At 39.4% G+C, this 18,373-nt stretch overlaps 1 protein-coding gene across 1 annotated transcript in view; it reads right to left on the bottom strand.

The window, feature by feature from the left end:
• Positions 1 to 18,373, bottom strand: part of LOC146755413 (receptor-type tyrosine-protein phosphatase T-like) — a 158,749-nt gene that overhangs the window by 61,341 nt on the left and 79,035 nt on the right. The window contains exon 3 of the mRNA XM_085525495.1: positions 424 to 549. Within this exon, the coding sequence (XP_085381621.1) occupies positions 424 to 549 (126 nt within the window). The remainder of the gene's footprint in view (positions 1 to 423; positions 550 to 18,373) is intronic.

Genomic DNA, 18,373 nt, shown 5'->3' with positions numbered 1-18,373 from the left:
CATGCTTGTCAGAGTGCAATCAATTAACTGGAACAAATACTTTAAGACTGCAGTCAAGTTGGCTGGCCAGTTCTGTTTGCCATTGTGTCAATTGCTTTAGAGCAGGGACTTCAGCTATTTCAACTGCCAAAAAAGCACAAACTATGGTTTTCAGAAAAATATAGCGCCTTCTCCTAAAATATGCTTTTCTTCAGGGTCAACAAAGCATTCTGTGGGATTTATGCCATATACACCAACATATAATGTTAGTTTCCATTAAGAAATAAAACCACTGGAAGTTATCATTATTGTGAACTCTTCAGAGAATACTGAAAAGACAGTGGTGTTATGATGTGCTCACAATATATGTCAGTAATCTGTTCAGGGCTAACAGCTGATCCTCACAGAGTAACACCTCTGCTGCTGCTGAGGCTTCTCACTCACCAGTTGGGACTGCAGGATCCATCGTTGGCTTTTCCCAGGTATTGATCTGCTCCCAGGTAAATCCATTGGTTCCCAAGGCCACGCTATAACCACAATTACTGTAGTGCTCATCAAAGGAACAACCACCTAAAAGCAAGAAAAACACATACATTCCTGCATTAATATTATACATAATCATGACACTAAAATCATTTAATTTCTCACACCTAGGTTTACAGAGGGAGAAATTTGGGGAACAAACAAGTCATGTATAATATATTTCAGAGAGCAGAGAAGGTATCCAGAAAACAGTTTTGAACGTTCAACCTTTTTGTATCCCTTAGAAGTCTTTCTTCTCACATTGCTGCTCTTCTCCTCCATCAGCTCCCTTTATTTCCACCTATTTTCTTAACATTTTCACGGACAATTGCACATAACAAGCACACGCATTTGGGTCCCAGTGCTGGTATTTACAGAAACCTCCAGGTCAGATTTTTTAAAGAAATAAGAGAAAGAAAGAACCCAAATGGCAAAGACAAGCAAAGTATCCCTATACTACAGCAATACACGCTTGATTTCACTTGAGATTCAAATTACACTGGGTTGGGTTGCACTTTGAGAACTTGCATCCTTCCTTGCAACCACCTCTTATGCTTAATAACACAAAGTCCTATGTGACACATGACTACTTCTCCAGGCCTTTCAGAACTGGACCTCACAGTGTAAGCCTTTAATTTCTCTACAATGGGAGAATAACAAGAAGTGGATAGAAACTGGCATTCACACCTTCCAGACTGTTGACTAAGTGATCTTTCCTACTCCGGTTCCTGAAATACTTGAATGTGGTTCACTGCCACCTGGCAGCTGCCTGAACACTTACAAATCAAGATAAATGCATTGGCGGTGGGGGAAAAATATATATTTCAACACATGCTCGTGTGTCAGGCAAACTAATTCAATTAGTTTATCCCCATTTAGTACTAGTGGATCATTACTACACTGCTGAACCTCCCCTTCCATTGCCTCAGGTACATTCCTCACATCTCCCCATCTTGGTTTGCCAAACATATTGTAGTACTGGCTCTATTACATGAGGTAATTTGGGTGTTTGGGTTTTGACCTTAATTATGACAACAGTGTCACTGCTCTGCTTTTGTTTTCTCTTACAGAAGCAAGGAGAAATCTCTGGGCAGTTACTCCAAAGTCAGCTGGACATATCTAACACTTCTGGAGCTGCAGGGACTGAGCACTGCTCAGGGCTACACGATCTTGCTGTGCCAGCCAAACTGCCAATTGCTCCTGACACTAATCAGAGTTATATGCACAGAGACGTTCCCGGCTCTTTACCTTCCCACAGGCTGCATTCCCTACACATGCACAACGAATAGCAAGTACACAAGTGATCTCTGGTTTCAATTCAATAACCGTTACCCAGCAGTGGGTCATTTAAGCATTCTTTAGTTTTAACATGTGTTTTTTTTCTCTACGTGTCCCAAGGAAGACCAAACCCATCTCAGTTACATCAAAATTCCTCATACAATCCTTATTCTGCTAAAGGACTTAAAGTGCACTCCAACCACAAATGATTTTCTAAAAATTCATGTCAAAATTCACACAAATTATTCCTATTTAAGCACACGCTTGAAGGATTTGTTGGATAGAGTACCTGACCGTAGTCGGTGTTGTTCAAGTTTAAAGATTAAGCTTGTCGTAACAGAAAAAAATTGTTATGTTGTGTAATTTTAATATAAATAGTTCTGAGTTTAGCAGATTTTATGACCCTTGCAGCCTTGCCTGCTCCAGCAGAGACCTTGCAAATGTATTTCCTACAGCATTTAAAAGTAGTTTTTGCTTTAAATTTACAGTTCTTGTGAGGCTTTCAGAGCTGTCAAAATGAGCAGGACCGCACTTCAGCTGTTTCCCTCAAGTTTTAATTTAATTTAGGTGAAAAAGTTCAAGTTTAAAATATTAAATGTGCTTATTAAAATGTCTGACAGAAAAAACAGGTGCTCTGGATTGTCTGTGAGAAGCATGCAATGCAGCCAAAAATCACCTTCTCCCATAGCGAGCAGGCACAAGAGACAATATCAAATACTCTGCTCTCCGTCTCCACGCAGGGCATTCTAGTTTTAATAGATTCACTCTAATAGGAGGACTTCAGACAAACTCCATTTACACAACACCTCTCTAAAGCACGCTACAGTACAGTAAGTGGTGCTGTCTCTCAGCTCTTCCTTTGAAGGAGTTGCAAATAAATACTCTGATCAAGACATGCAATTGTACGAGGACTCGCGTACAGAGAAAATTACGCAGGTGCTGATAGTCTCAGAAGCAAAATGAGACGACAACAAAATACAGGGTAGAAGTCCTTATTTAACAGGGAACCTAATTGCTGATATACAGATACAATTAGCCAAATAGATTGTTTTATGTACACAGAGGCGGGTGAAGTTGGAGGGCAAGCTGAACAAGGATAGTGAGAGCTTCTGGAAATTAATTGGGAGTTTCCACTGATAAGAGACAACACCTTAAGAAGCTTGAAAGTGCCTTGAATGAAATTCAAGGCTAACCCGTGTAGTGAGATTGGATAAGAAAGGATAAACCATGGAGAGCCTTAAAAGCAGCTGCAAACACATCTACATTTCTGAAGAAAGAAAAGTTAGTGGAGGAACCACCAAATGCAAAGTGACAAGGCAATAAACCAGATGGATTAATTTACTGGAAGCAGAATTGGAATTTGGAGAGGTGAATTTGCAGGAAATGAGGACAGGGGGGAAAAAAAGCATTGGAGTCGATTCTCAATGCTCGGATAAGCAGAGTGGCTGCACAGGGAGCACACAACGGCTCAATCCTGGTGATCAAGAAGAGGAAAGCACCTGTCGGCTTTGTGCTAGAGAGTGGCAAAAGGGACAAGAACTAAAAGTGGACCTAGTTGGGACGCAGCCATGATCACCCGTGAGCAAGAAAGCTCTTTCTCAAACAATCTGTGCCCTGTGGAAGTGGTCATGCCCAGCCTAGCACAGCCCTGCCTTCTCCTCCCAGAGGTGCCCTGCTGCCAGCCCCCACTCATAGACACCCACTGCAGATATTTAGAGCACCAAACTCTGCTTTAATCCATGCATATGGCCACCAGATCAAATAGGATCACCCCATCCATGCAACCAGCAGCACCCCACTGCCCATGGAGCCCACAGCCTGGTCCAGGCTGCAGCAGGCTCTGAGCAGAGCAAACCGTGCATAAGGGGAGAAGAGAGAGTTTAAAGAGAAGCACAGCATCTTGCCTCTTCTGGGGAATACTGCTGACCCAACTGATGAGTGTGCTGTTATGTTCAAGTGTGTGTGCGTGAGAACAAGCTCCCAAGCAAGATGGCAAGGCAGCAAGGTGAAGGCACACGTGGCATTTGCACAAGTGCTAACCTGCTGGGATGGAGCCATCCGCTCTGCTACATGAGCAGCTCGTTGCCAGGTCCTTAGAAATTCAATTACTCCCCACTGATTAATTTCAGTCTAAACAAAAAAATGTAATTACGGACTTTAAATGCCTACTTAAGTAGGGATAGCGACTCCAAAATGGCATAGTAGGCTGAAACCTGCAGGTGAGTTCCTTTCACTGGCAGCAGCACAAGCTTAATATTTACTATTTCCTAAGACATCACCTGTATGGATACCTAAAAGCTACAGCTCTGCAGAAACATAACAAGAGAAGAAAAACCACATAGATAAGTTCCATCTTAATACAAAATCAGCCACTGCTGAAACAAAACTGCTTGACTGCAGAACAGGGATTTTCATTAACAGAGAGAAGATAATTCATTATAAAAGATATCATGAAGTGAATTTAGATTCTAGGTTTGCACGTCACAGCTCTACCCACAGCGTCACAAAGCAGCTCAGAGGAAAAGTAAAGCACTTGCACACCAACCAAAATGGGGTTTGGTTTCTTCGTTAATAATTAACAGGGCTAAGGATTTCGGGATGCAAACCAGAATCTTTCCATTAATCAGCTAAAAATTAAGTGAAGAAATACAATTGCTAAGTAGGGCAAAAAAAGAAAGGAAACTGAGATGACTCTGATACTGTTAAGATAATGCATGTGGTGTTGACCATCTCTTTTCACACAAAATGAAAGCCAAAAAAGGATGAAGTCGTTCCCTTCCTGAAAAGGGTCATATTGAAGCAAATAACAGCTCACACAGGACAGATTAAATATCCCTTGTTTTACACTGCAGGCTTGTAACAATGCCACTGCTCATCTGAGTGATGCTAATTAATCTTGAACAGACCTATCATCAGTTACTGAGTCTTGCCCCCGGATTAAATGTAAACCAGCCTTGCATAAATTGAGTGCCTCCTTTGAATATATAATTGAATTTGCAGAAGTGTGCGCCAGGGGGGTGTTTAAATAAGTGCACAAATATGATAAAAAGGACTTCACGCCATTATATCTAATTCAGTAAGCAAAAATAATGGCAGGGCACATTCCAATTAGTGTTTGATTTATTTATTTTAACAAATCCAATTAGTAGAATGTTTTATAAAGTCATCCAATGTCAAACTCTCACAGACTCACTAGATAAAAAACAATACTTCTAAAGAGGGATAAAGAAATATACTAATGGGAGAAGCCTCGTTGGTTATCCTGTATTTCTAGATACAGACTGAAAATAACACACCCTCAGACAGTTCAATGAGGCATTTACAACATTCCCAGTGTGGGGAGGGGGGGAAGAGAGCAAGAACCTCAATAGTGCCGTTTGTCACCTTCCATGCCTTTGCTTTGGGGATAGAAATTATAACAGCACACACCATTCCAACCAATGCTTTTTCCCTGGAATACTTGTTCTGAAAATGGGTTGAAATTGATTCATTTCATTCTTAGCCTCACAAAATAAGAAGAGAGTTCAGGAAGAAACAGATGGTCATAGAATGAGACAGTGCTTGGGAATTGTAAGACTCCAGAAATTAAAACAAAACCAAACAACGCTCTCTGATCAATAATTTTTGTCTATACTTCACTGAAAGAGCTGCATTTGGCTCCTTAGAAAAACAATTTATTCCACACGATTTGTCTTACAAGAATCCATTTGTAATAAATTTCTCAGATTGCAGACTTCATGTAGCACAGGGTGTGCAAATCAACTTTGTGTTGAGCCACTTCATTTAAGACAGGGTAAATCTTTTCAAGGGCTATTGAGTTTTCTTTCATCAGGGGTGGTAGCTACAACTTCATATACCTTCTACTCCATCCAGAAAGGTTAACACAGAAGTCATCAGAAATACACGTACAAGCAACCAGAAATGCTAAGCTGAACAGATCCAACTTCGACAGACCTATTTCTGATGAGCACTGTCCAGTGACCTCAGCTCTCAACAGGCATCATACCAAAGAGAAGGCAGAGGGTGCTTGTCACTTGAGTCATCATTAGTTTCATGTGTAACAGCCTAGAAGTGATAAGCTTTGTGATTCTGCATAGTACAAGATAGGAAGTTTCAGAAAGGCTCATTCCTCAGAAAATCATCCTTCTGCCATCTTATCAATCTACTGTTGTAACTGGTTAATTTCAATCAATACCTCCTTATTTTCCTGAATTACTTCTATATTACCTGTTTTTTCAAGAAAAAGACTTTTGTAAAGAGAAAAGTTGCCTTTACCATCTCAAAACCTACCACGTGTTCGCTGCATATATTCAGAATATGAGGAAGATGCTTCTCTTTAAACTGCAGGGAAAGCTCTGGTAAGGTTTTGTCCCTCAGTCACCTGAGGGTCTACACCAGAAGAAATTAAGGAGCAGATTCCCCAGCATAAAACAAGGTATAATTTTCTTATGTCAGTTGCTTGAGCTCATACCTAACAGAAATTCAGATAACACAACTGTGAAATGCAAATCCACATTTACCCTTCAAAGTCTTGTGTTGACAGAGCTGCATTTCTCAAGCTATCCAGAAATTTTGGGCTTCAGGAGGAAACACCAATGATTTCTCCAGTGCTTCAAACACATTCATTTCCCCTACAAGTACAATGACTTGTTGGTTCTCTGCTGCCATATCAGTCCTCATTGTCATGGGGTGGATTCATCTGCCACAGTGGAGATCCATTAACTTCCTTTCCATCTTACTTTCAACACAAAGTATTAGTTGGTTTGGACATATGCAAGGGAGGTTTTATCTATTCTCCAATTGTAACGTTGAATTGCTTTAAATATATACACGTTTATAAACCCAATGTTGTTTTAAGCTACAGCACCAAGTCAGTTCACCCAGCATGGCACATGAGCTGGCTCTCAAGGAATCCAGGCTTTGCAAATGAAGCTTAGCTTCAGGCTGCTGAAACACCAGGATTAACTTGCAGGAAGTTTTCGGGCCGGCCTATCTTCATGTAATTAAACTTCCAAGATTAACACAGGTTTTCAAAATCATGAAACATTCTTAAATAGACATTCCCCAATGGCTTTTGTTACACTTCCAGTTAATCATATCCTTTTAATTCATTAGTCAGGTAGCTTTCCACTCCTGTAGGAGGCTTCTGTGCTATTCACAGTATGATAAAATTAAGATTCCTTTTTTAAAATGCAAATTCATAGCGCTTTACTTGACTTTATTTTTGTACCATAAATATAACCAAGTTTTACTTGGCTCCAATTTCTGCTTTTTAAGTTCCACAGCCACCTTTTTCCTCCTAATACAGTTTTATATTCCAAAATTAATATTCAACATTCAGTAACGTTGCTTTTCTTTCCTTCCAGCATCTGAAAAGTGCTGGGTCTGGTAACTCTGTAAATCTGAATGGGGTTATCTAATGTTATGTGTACGGTGCATTACAACCACATTCTACATCAGCTATTCCACTGGAGCTCTTGGATCAGTCAGAACGCTCTACTGACTGACTTTATTTCAGCATTTTATAATGTCACATTGAATAGCTAGATATTCAGCCTGCAGAGTCATTTAAATTACATATCTATGACTTTCCCCATCCACTAAGGCAGCGGAAAAGCTGCTTGAAGGTAGCTCTTTTGCACTTATTTTCTTTATTCTATTATGAACCCTAGCTTTTTTATTTAATTTTTTTAATAAGCCTAGAATTAGTATGTTAGAGCTTCAAACAAGCAGCAGTCATCGGTTCACTCATATTGTGCATGGCGATGAATGAAAACAAAAAGATGGACTATCAGGAATCCCAAGGAGGATCTCCTTGTAGCTGAGATGCTTTCTTTGAAGACTTCTAAGCTACTGTCCTTGTGAGTTCTGGCAATGGAACAGAAATCATGTTAACTGCCACAACAGTGAAAAAGGAAAGCAGTTAAACGCAATCTGGTTGCAATCAAAAGTAACTGAAACAGATTTTTATCACTTTTAGAGAGCAAAAAATTAAGCTGAGATTTTCAGAAGGCATTTTATTACCTCAGTGCTTTTCCCAAGTGAAATAAATAACTCCTTTTCTCTGTGGTAGTTGCTGTCATTCAGTCTGCAATGACCTCTCTAATTCTCTCTGCATCTGACATTCACTGATCCTTCACCACATTTCCAGAGCCAACCTCCACTAACACCTAGCATGATCCAAAGACCACCCCTCCATTTTATACTCATAGAAAGCTACATACAGCATGCATAAAGACAAGGTAGTCATGATTTGATTACAGATTGTGCCCGCATACAGGTAATTTTAAAAATACCTGTTTCAAAGTTTTCCTCTAGAAACTTAAATCCAATAGTTTCATAGGTTCACTGAATAGATTCATAGAATGGCCTGGGTTAAACAGGACCACAATGATCATCCGGTTTCAACCCCCCTGCTATGTGCAGGGTCGCCAGCCACCAGACCAGGATGCCCAGAGCCACATCCTAGTTTGATTCTTTCTGATCAATACTGATTTTTTTTTGTTAAACTGCTTCTGAAGCACTCGTGCAATTTAAGCATCCAGCGTGGCATAGATCTCCAAAGATTGCTTCTTGATATTTAAGCTGGTGTATATAAAATGTAATAGCTCAACTGCATACCAGTCAAATACCAGAGAGTTACCTAGAAAAATGGATATAACCTGTTCAGACAGAATCTCATTGGCTCATATCACAATAATAATAACTTGCAATGAGTGTTGCAATTGACATATCTTGTTAAATTTAATTCTGTGCTTATTGGAAGTTACTCTGAGTGTTTGGCTGCATAAATAAATTTTATTGAGGTCTATCAATTTTTGCAGCTATGAGTTTGCACCTTCCATAGACTGAGGTCCATAAAATACTCTCTTATTTGTTGCCAGCAGTTTCAATTTACATGTAAAGTGCAGGGTTCAAGGATAGTAGGAGATGTGTTTTTAAAACTGTTTTCAGTTGCATCATGATCTTCATTTAATGTGTCAGGAGAGACTCAGGCCTTGAAATAACAGCAGTGAGCCAGCTGCTCTGTTCTCAGGTGCCCTGCAGTCAGGCTGGGGGCAGGATGTCAAATGCTGGATGGACTACGCGAAAGACCTTGCAAAGTCTGGTCAGCTGAGTGATGGCCAAGGCACCAACAATCAGCTGGACTCAAAAGTTAATTATCTGTTACTTGATTTTTGTTTTCTTTTTTAAGTCCATTTATTTTCTATTTTTCACACATTTTGACGTTCTTGAGTGCCCCAATTGCACTGTAATAACAGAAATGCCTTCCAGAATCATAGTACAGTGGGGGCAAACAGCACCAGGAGCCTTGTTATCCTCTGCAGCACACTGCAAACATGGGAATCATGGGAAGATTTGCTTACTTTTAGCCTGTAGCACAAATATCTTTGTCCAAAGAGCAAAACACAGATAGGTGCCAGGAAAGACTAGATCCCTGCCTGATAGCAAACGAGTCCCTGAAAATATATAGAGCTCCCTTTCTGCTTAACCAAATATCCAACTTAGGTATGTGAGCAGAAATGCTAAAGTGCCCCTCTAATTACAGCTTTGAATCTTCAACTTGCAGTGCCAGACCCAGAACACGCATTTAGCAGAGACACAGCTGTTGGCTCCTAAACTGTGTATTAGAGAAGGACAGCAGGGGAAAGGAGAAAAAATTAAAGGCATTAACACAAATGCAACTCTCTAATAGCAGCTCATATTGTGTTAAAAAGGAGGCCACCAGAGCACATCTCACCACACAGTGTTGTCCTGAAACAGCTGCAACCAGAGACAAAGCAAAGGTAATCTCAAATAATGACCATCAGCCATGTAATACTAAGGCAGTTCCACTAAGGGAGAAAACAGCTTCTCCTTCATCCTCTGATGCAGAAAATCATTTGCTAATAGAAGATTGAGAACAGTTCAATGCTATCCGCTCAGATCCTTGGTTTTAGAGGAATTCCAAACTGCACAAATGGGCTCATTTGTAATGTTTTAAGTTCACTACGCATTTCATTTCAAAATGGGTTCTGGCTGTGCTGTTGTTATAGAAAACCTGAATGGTAGCAGAAAAATAATAAACAGTATGCCCTCATCCAAAGCCTTCCTCCCATTTCTGGGATGGATCTTCTCCATTTTGAGTCTGAAACTTAGAATGCTACGTTTTAAATTGAAACTATTTCTAAAGGAGGATTTTCTGAATTCCTCCGTTCCTACTTCTTAAAATAGCATCAGTTTGAACCATGCCAGGAAGCATTATATGTTTAAAGCACCTCTTCCCAAGATATGAAAGGCAGAACATCAACACAATTACTTTTCAAGATACTCAACAGCCAATTTCTAGCAGGAAACCTTTTGCTGTCATATTTGGTCACGGTTTAAACCTTGTGTCATTGAGTTGAGAGACACGAACCAGGTACCCTGAGCTTCTTATCCCAAGTGCACACAGGTCTAACCTGTGCTTCATGCTCTAGTGCAAACATACTTGGTACAGCTGAGATGGCCCAGGGAAAGGCACCTAAAGATCCAAGTTTAGAACCTGGTCTGAATAGCATTTAACATACAGTAGGTCACAATACATCAATATTTCCTTTGAGTAACCTACAAGGATTTTGTGACGTTTTCTACATAGAGTGCAATACAAAACAATTCTGCAGTCAAAGATTTCATCACTGTTCCTACATTGAAATAGTTCTGGCTCACAGGTGCGACTCAGATGCACAAAAAGCTCATTTGCTGAAGTCTAATTCTGGAAGAAGTCTTTGCATCACTCTAAGAAAGTAAATCCCTTTGCTTACAGAATTTCTCTTTACAGTAGAGGTCTAACAACGCTGCCTCTGTTAATTAGACAAACACTTACTCTACAATATTGTTCTATCCATACACCATCAAGCCCTAAAAAATTTCTCTCCCACTTGATTTTGGTAGAGGAAAGGGTATTTATGCACACAACTGCATGCACTCGCTTTACAAGATGACACAGGCAACCTCATTAACATGTAATGCATTCCCAGTGTCCCCAGGTGAAAGTGCAGATACTCAGAAGCAGAGATGAAAGCGCCATCCTAAAGATCTCAGCTATGCAGTTAAAATTGAGTGTAAAAATTCAAATCAACTCAGTGTTCTTCAATAATATTTTCATGCCAGACACTGTAATTTTAAAGTAATTGTGTAGAATCTGATTCATTAAATAGATAATGCTTCAAAACATTACAATGATAATATTAACTCAGAAATTAGATTCAGTTTCTGATCAAATGAATTGGTACTAAATATACCCATTAAATTAGAACCACATTGTAACTCCATTGATACTTCAGTTAGCAAGAACACGTAAGGCACTACTGCCAAAAATGTAAGAAATGAAGGTAATGCTTTCTTGGCGTTTGCCCCATGGTCCTTCTCTTAAGAAAAAGCAACTTAAGATCTTTCAGGCTTCAGATGCAGGTTTTAGCATATCACATCAAGCACAATAGTGACAAAAATAAGCTAGTCAGGTATCTCCATTTGTTATTCATGCACTTCCTAGCCTAAGAGAACAAGCATGGTACCGTATCAGACCTTTGTTGATGCCCCTGGGTTCCATCATAATCGCCTGAACCTGCACATATCTGAGGTTGGCAGAAGGAAAAGACAGCAGAGCACTTCATGCTGCTTCCAAAACAGAAGAGTGACAGCAGCACGTCAGACCAAAGGTCAGACATCTGCTAGACGTCACTTGGGAAAGATGCAGAAATAGGACATGCACACAACAGATCTTCTTCAAAACTCCTTCCCAGCCCCAAACAAGCCTCTCTCAAGTCAGTTGTTCCTTCCCCATGAATCTACCCAACCATTTTCAGAACCTTCACGTTTGTGATGCTTCTACAGCTGAACCGCACTCCGACAGCTGGCTACTACTTTCCTGGGGATACTTAGAGATGGGGTGATTTTTGCCCTTACGCAAAGCCATACAAGCACAGGACAGTGACGCTGTCTTTGCAGAGATGGCATTTACCTCATGTGCTGAACTGACACTTTAGTGATGAGAAAGGGATTACAGCGTATTGTTTTCCCATGTAAGTGACAGCGCTTGTCGGGCTGTACCCAGGAGGCATAACTGTTTTAAATCACATTCTGCACTTTGGGACAAGATAGACTTCTCACTAGGCTATCAGCCAACAGTACTTTTTTTTTTCCCTCTCCTTCTGAAGAACTGTCTCTCAGGGAGAAAAAGAATCGGTATACTTGACTGTATTGCAGCAGTTCTAGTAGTTTAAGGCTATTTTAAGATTATCTAATGAAGAGAAACCTGACAATGAGGTCCCAGCTGGAATAAAGATGTTATTTAACTACCTCTGAAAACACTTATCTGTGGCAGAAACTAATAGAATTTCCCAGAACTGTTACCACAATTAACATGGACTTTGAAGAGCAATATTTAACTAGCAGTTATCATTTTATTAGCATAAGGACTAAAAAGAATCAAGGCGATGGGCTTGGTTTCAAATGTAAAGATCATACCAAATCGTTTTGAGTAGTTCAAGTTTTACTTTAATGAAATCTTTCCCCTTTCTTCTTTTTTTTCCCTCCTCCTCTGAGAGATTTTATATCCATAAATCATCTGCATTCAAGTGCAGGACAGCTGGGAACATTGATTTATGGAATATATTTGACCTGACTTATAATTATGTCACCAACTTCCAAAAACACTGCTCCAACCTCAGCGATCCCACTCCTCACAGAATCACACAGTCTTCACACTGTACACAGAGCTAATTGACGTAACGCTTCTTCTGCAGATTGGATGGCATCACGAACACTGAGTGAATTTGATTACACTCAACACTGAAAACAAGAATAAGTAGAGACCTTTTCTTTCTACAGAGTGAGTTGACAGTAGCCACTGGGAATACTGCATGCATGACAGCAGCAACTAATGAAGGACTAAGCAATTATTGCTTGAGTCAAGTGCCAGGAATAAAAATTACATCATCTATTAGCAGAAAATCCAGCTTAATTACCTGATCATCTCTACCTGTACTGATTGAGGTAGAAAATATCAAGCCATTCTCAAGAGGACTATAGCCAATGGCATGGCATCCATTGGTATCATCACTTTTTCTTGCTGCTGTCACCAGAGATCATCTTGACGTGGCCTTTTAAGGCTCGACAGAGTGCACCATAGGGAGGACAAAACGATGTAGAAAAGAATATACTTCTAAGTCTCAAGGGGTTTGTACAAAACACTGTTTCACTTCAGTAAAAGTTCTCAGACTGCTCTAGAGTGAGGCTTCCACATCAAGAAAAAAAAACCTCATCAAAAAACACTGTTGTGAGAATGGTATCTTCAGACTTGCACAGGCTACACTCTCCTGAACACAAGAGATGGGGATGTGAGAACAAAGTTTACATTTACCTACACGATGGGAGAAAGCAAACCTGAGCTACCTCACCAAGAGGAAAGCACCAAGATGTTAAGCCATCCTACCACGATGCTTCTGGATGTGTAACTTGGTGACCTGGTCAGTGAAGGGGTGCCCATTAGAAAAATAGAGCAATCTGGAGTGTTTAGAGCATTCTGTTATTTTTCCTTTCTTTCTGTGTATTTCCATGAGGAGCCACTGTCTTTCCGGATTAATAAAGTCACACTCTTGTGGTCTTCTCACAGGGAAAGTTGTCAGTTTTACCAATAATCCTCATAGCCCTTCTTTGCATCTGTAATGTTCTGAATTAATCCTTCCTCTAAAGGAGCACCTAAGTTGTACAGAACATGCCAAATTAAGTTACTTTTTATCTGCATAACAGCATTCTTATTTTACCATCCTTCCTTACAGGAATTCGTTCCCTGCGTTAGGACAAATCTCTCACTCACCTCAATCTCCTTTTATTAATGCTCCAGCAGTTTTTTGTCACTTTCAGCTGATTCTCTATCTTTAAGTAAGAATCTAATTAATCCAGACATGCATGACCTTACACACTGCAATACTAAATTACATCCAATTTCGATTTCACCCCATTTCAAAGCTTTCGTTCCTCCAGTATGATTAATTTACTCTCTTCCAACTGCGCGTCCGTGAGTGCTTATGGATTACACATCCATTGCTTTTACATCAGGAGCATCAGTGAAAAGAAGTTAGATCTCAAGAATCATCCTTTACTCCTTTAGCCAACTCCTCATATAGAAGAAAGGTATACACAAAGTTAACAACACTCAGGTTAGTCACAGACTCAGCCATTTAATATATTTCTTCTCTAAAGATACATCCAGTCTAACAGTATGCCCATGCACTGGTTCCCTCATAAACTCTATCTTGTAGGATCTTTATGAATGTTTCCAAATACTTCTGATCTAAATTAAATCTTTATCTGGCTGTAGCAATCAACACTGCGCGATTCAGTAGTGACTGAAAAAATTTGTACCAGCTTGAGCCAATCTTTCACCCATCCAGTCCCACAGAGTTTATGACAGTAAAGGTTTTGACTACTTGATTTAATCTCTTAGATAAAGTCAGTGGACTGTCACGCTGGTACTGCTAAAACTGGGTAATTATTTAATAGATTCTGATTTCCAGTACTGTCAAATTGATGCAGTATTTAATAGATAGGAAAGGAATAATGAGAAACAAAGGAACAAGTATACTTGCTCTAAACCCTTCATTTAACAAGTTTCTATTTGACTTTTTCAAATCTTAAGTTACTGTTTTGACATGAAACATCAATGACTTAGAAATTAGTAACTCATAAGTACATTATCAGCTACTTCAAGCTTAGGTCTTCATTCATGGAGACTAGGGTGTAATTTTACAACAATGCTGACACGCACTATGTTTATAAAGCATGTTATTTCTCAAAGTGGCTTTAAAAGTTCATTTACATAAAATAATAATATATATGCATATGTAATACATGTAGACATAGTTAAGAATACCCATAATACCCTGTTTTTGCTAACTGTAAAAGTCAGGAAGTTCACTCCCCGTCTTTTATATGTGGATTGATAATAAGTATTGTTTTTCGGTTTTGAAAATAGAAATCATCTGTTAAGTAACAGTTTAATCACCTGTTTTTCATGTAAGAGCGACTGGCTGAAGACACCAAGTGAGAGTGCTTGGTTAGGAAGCAAGCCACAGAACCCTGTTGAAAACATTAAATATCTACCTTGTTTTATAGCACAACAACATGGTACTATGGTAACATCTGGGGTGTTCTATAAGAGAAACAAAACCACATCACAGAAACTCAAGCCCTTTTTTAAGGCTGTTTTACTAAATCACAATGGAATGCATTATCATCATCCTCTCCATTTCCACAGTCCTCCATTACAGAGCCGTCCAAGTTAAATGGTTATTCTTAACACCCCCAGGATAGAAGACTGAGAATTGGGGAACCGTGATGGAAATGAAGCCTTCTGCTGAGGAGCACAGTCCTCCTGTTACAATAAAAATACTGCAAGATTCTTCATATCATCTGCCTATGTTAATGCAAGCAAGACTTCCATTGCTTACCAACTGTGATGGTGTCAATAAGAAGCATAAGACACATCTGATGATTACTCACTTTAATGGTCCACAATGTACTTACATTTATGTGCAAGGACAATCAGTCCAGTGAGCTTAAAACCTTCTATAAGGCTCCTCTAGACCCAGTTTTAAACAACTATTAGTCATTCAAGATTTTCTCAGAAAGAGAGATTGCACACAGAGAAATAAATACATCTAGCAGGTGATCTTGTTTGTTTCATTCGCTGTAGAATTTCCAAATAGCTTCACGTATCTCCAGGCTCCTGCAAAGGTCACCTAATTCTGCCCATTAACATGCGATTTCCTACAGCAGATGGAGAAAGCTTCACCTGATTTTAATGACCTTTGCAGCCTTCATGAACTCTTAAGCTATTTTATACACACACACACACACACACCACTGTCTAGCATGATACACTGAAAACGTTTTCAAAAGAGATGCAAAACAGATTACAGAGCTAATCATTATCTCTTCTTAAGATTTTTAAGTCATGTTCCTTTTCTGTATGACTTTCAAATAAGTATTATCTGCTTGAAACCCCTCAGAACACAGACATGTACAAAGACACTGCTGGATTATAAATGATTATGTTCTTAATGTTCTAAATTATTAAAATTGCTGCCTTTCAGCACCAGTGTCTTCTGGACAAGTATAAAGTGTTTTCCAAGAGCCTTAAGTCTTTTTGACTAAGATATCAATCACAAGTCCTTTTCAAAAATGTCTCCTGGAATGAATATCCAAACCCTTTTCATTTTGCCAGAGATGAAAACTATACCCAGCTGAATATGCAACTTTCTATGCACTTGTATTATCAGAGCACCCCAGAGACTTAAATGATGGTCAGGATTTGAACAAATTCATGTTATTGTGCTAAACCTCTTCATTTCTTTGGAATTTTTAATACACTGCATGCTTTAAAGAATCAGTAATGGGTTCCCCAGATAACCAAGGTTTGGTAGTACGCTGGGAGGCTGAGAATTAGGAATCCAAATACCAGCCTGAGATTTGTTGCTAGAATAACACTAATTTATCTACTAAAATGTTGGTTTCCTGTAGGGTCACTGAATAAAGCCCTTGTAAGAAGGCTAAAGGGGGAGAACTGAAGGACTACAGGCATAATTCAGTTTCTAAAATATGGTTTAGCTTCTACAGTATAGTAAAAATAAAATCTGTTGTTATCTATACACCCAATTTGAATTGGGCCATTCACGACGGTGCCAGCTTTCTAAACACCTGGCTCCAAGTATCTGCTTTGGTGACTTCCCCCTTGAATATTTCACAGTTCAGGGATGCAGACTGTAGAGAGTTTGACAATCCTTGAATAGAGATAGAAGTAACTTAGAGTCCTAAGACTTGTGTATCATCTTTCCCTGTTAAGCTATTTTAGGACATTCAGTATTTTAATTTTTCTTTGTAACATTGTTCTCACTCAGCACATCTGCCTTACCTGGAAAACACAAAAGGCTCAGCAAAACCTTGACTGAAAGTTCACAATACCACCATTATCCATCAATCTATAAAGGAAGACAGGTTATAAAAGTAATGTTCTACTTTCTGTGCAGCTACTCTTGGAAAACCAGAAAGTAATGGATGCTTTAACTTCTTTAGGGACCTCAACTGCTCACCGTCCAACAGCAAACAGGCACTTTCAAGATAAATACTGCTTTCGAAGAAAGGGTTATTGTTTCCCCTTTTTCACAGGGCATGTGAAACAAAATAAACACTATGATCCTGTATCATTCATATACTTTCTTTTTAGGCAGATGCATTTCCAACATAGAAGCAAGCATAGACTTCCATCCATCTGTGTTCCCTCTTTTTTCCTTCACTGAACTCCTAACAGAACTCCCCAGCAGCTGACACACCAAGCGGACTCAATGCTCTGCAGATTAGCAAAGAGACCATAAGTCCTCCCTTTGGTGGAACACACATCTCCGTTCACGCTTCTGACACAACGGAGTCCAACTGCAGAATGCAATGCTTTGCTTTCTGCTATCAGATTGCATTCACACACACACCCCGCCGTCATGTTTGCATTCACGAGTGAGCAAACTTTCAGCGCCTGTAACTATAAAGCTTTCACTTGCAATTTAGGTTTGAAATTCTCTGAAAGGCAAACGATGTTAGAAACAATTTCATAATGTGGAATAAGTGTATCTACACCAAATTCAAATGCATCCTCGGGTAACTATGTTAAAATCACATGTAAGTTCTGAAACTGCTGACTTGCTAATTGACAAAAGCAGCAAAGTCACTTCCCCTTCAAATTGAATCTTAGATAAGAAGCCTATATACAAAAACAACCAGATTTCTCTTCTAGAGGGAAAAGCAGAGTCAATATTTGCCTTCAGTTTCAAGAACGTGAAAAAGCCTTCTAAGTGTGACTCTCTTTTTATATCTTTTCAGATAGATTACCTGACACCAAGGATAATGCTGTAATAAAAGCAACGCAAAATCTTTTTGCTTCACGGGGAGAAAAATAAATATTTATAGACTTTTAATTTGGGCTTATTTGCAGAGAACTCTGCATAGCAGGATGTGCTAGCTATGAAAACAGTGAATAAAAATAGTCAAGGACATAAGAAGCAGGGCAGACGAGGAATCATCATTTTGATGACCTCCTTTGACAACTGCTCTGCATATGAGGAAAACACAACTGGCCTCTGCTGGTATTTTTTGAAAATAAATGGTTTTATTACAACCTTCCAATTGAATTAATACTGCTTGAAGATGTTATCTACTACTGCAACAACCATTATTTTCTCCCCCCAGCTCTTGCTGCTGTGCTGAGCTGACCAGAGCCTGGATCTGCCCACCTTTTACCACCTTTTATCAACAGGAGTAGCTGCATTGAGTTTCACCTCCTCCATCAACCCCTTCCACACTCCTCCATCTTCTTTCCCAATGCCAACAACATCATAAAGAGTTCAAATGAAGACAAATGAAGACAGAGCCATGTTTGTGCCCCCCCCCCCCCCCTTCCTTTTAAGCAACATTATTATGTTGAAAAAATGCAGCTCAAGTTGAATTTGAGGGGAGGAAAAGCTCAGTTAAAAAGTCAACTATAGAACCACAAATGGAGAACAATTAGATTGAAGCAAGTTTG

Source organism: Coturnix japonica, chromosome 32, assembly GCF_054131305.1.
Source record: "Coturnix japonica strain WE chromosome 32, WE-NBRP24, whole genome shotgun sequence".
NCBI classification, from domain to species: domain Eukaryota; kingdom Metazoa; phylum Chordata; class Aves; order Galliformes; family Phasianidae; genus Coturnix; species Coturnix japonica.
Note: the sequence above shows the minus strand (reverse complement) of the source record. Positions and strands in the feature narration are given on the sequence as shown.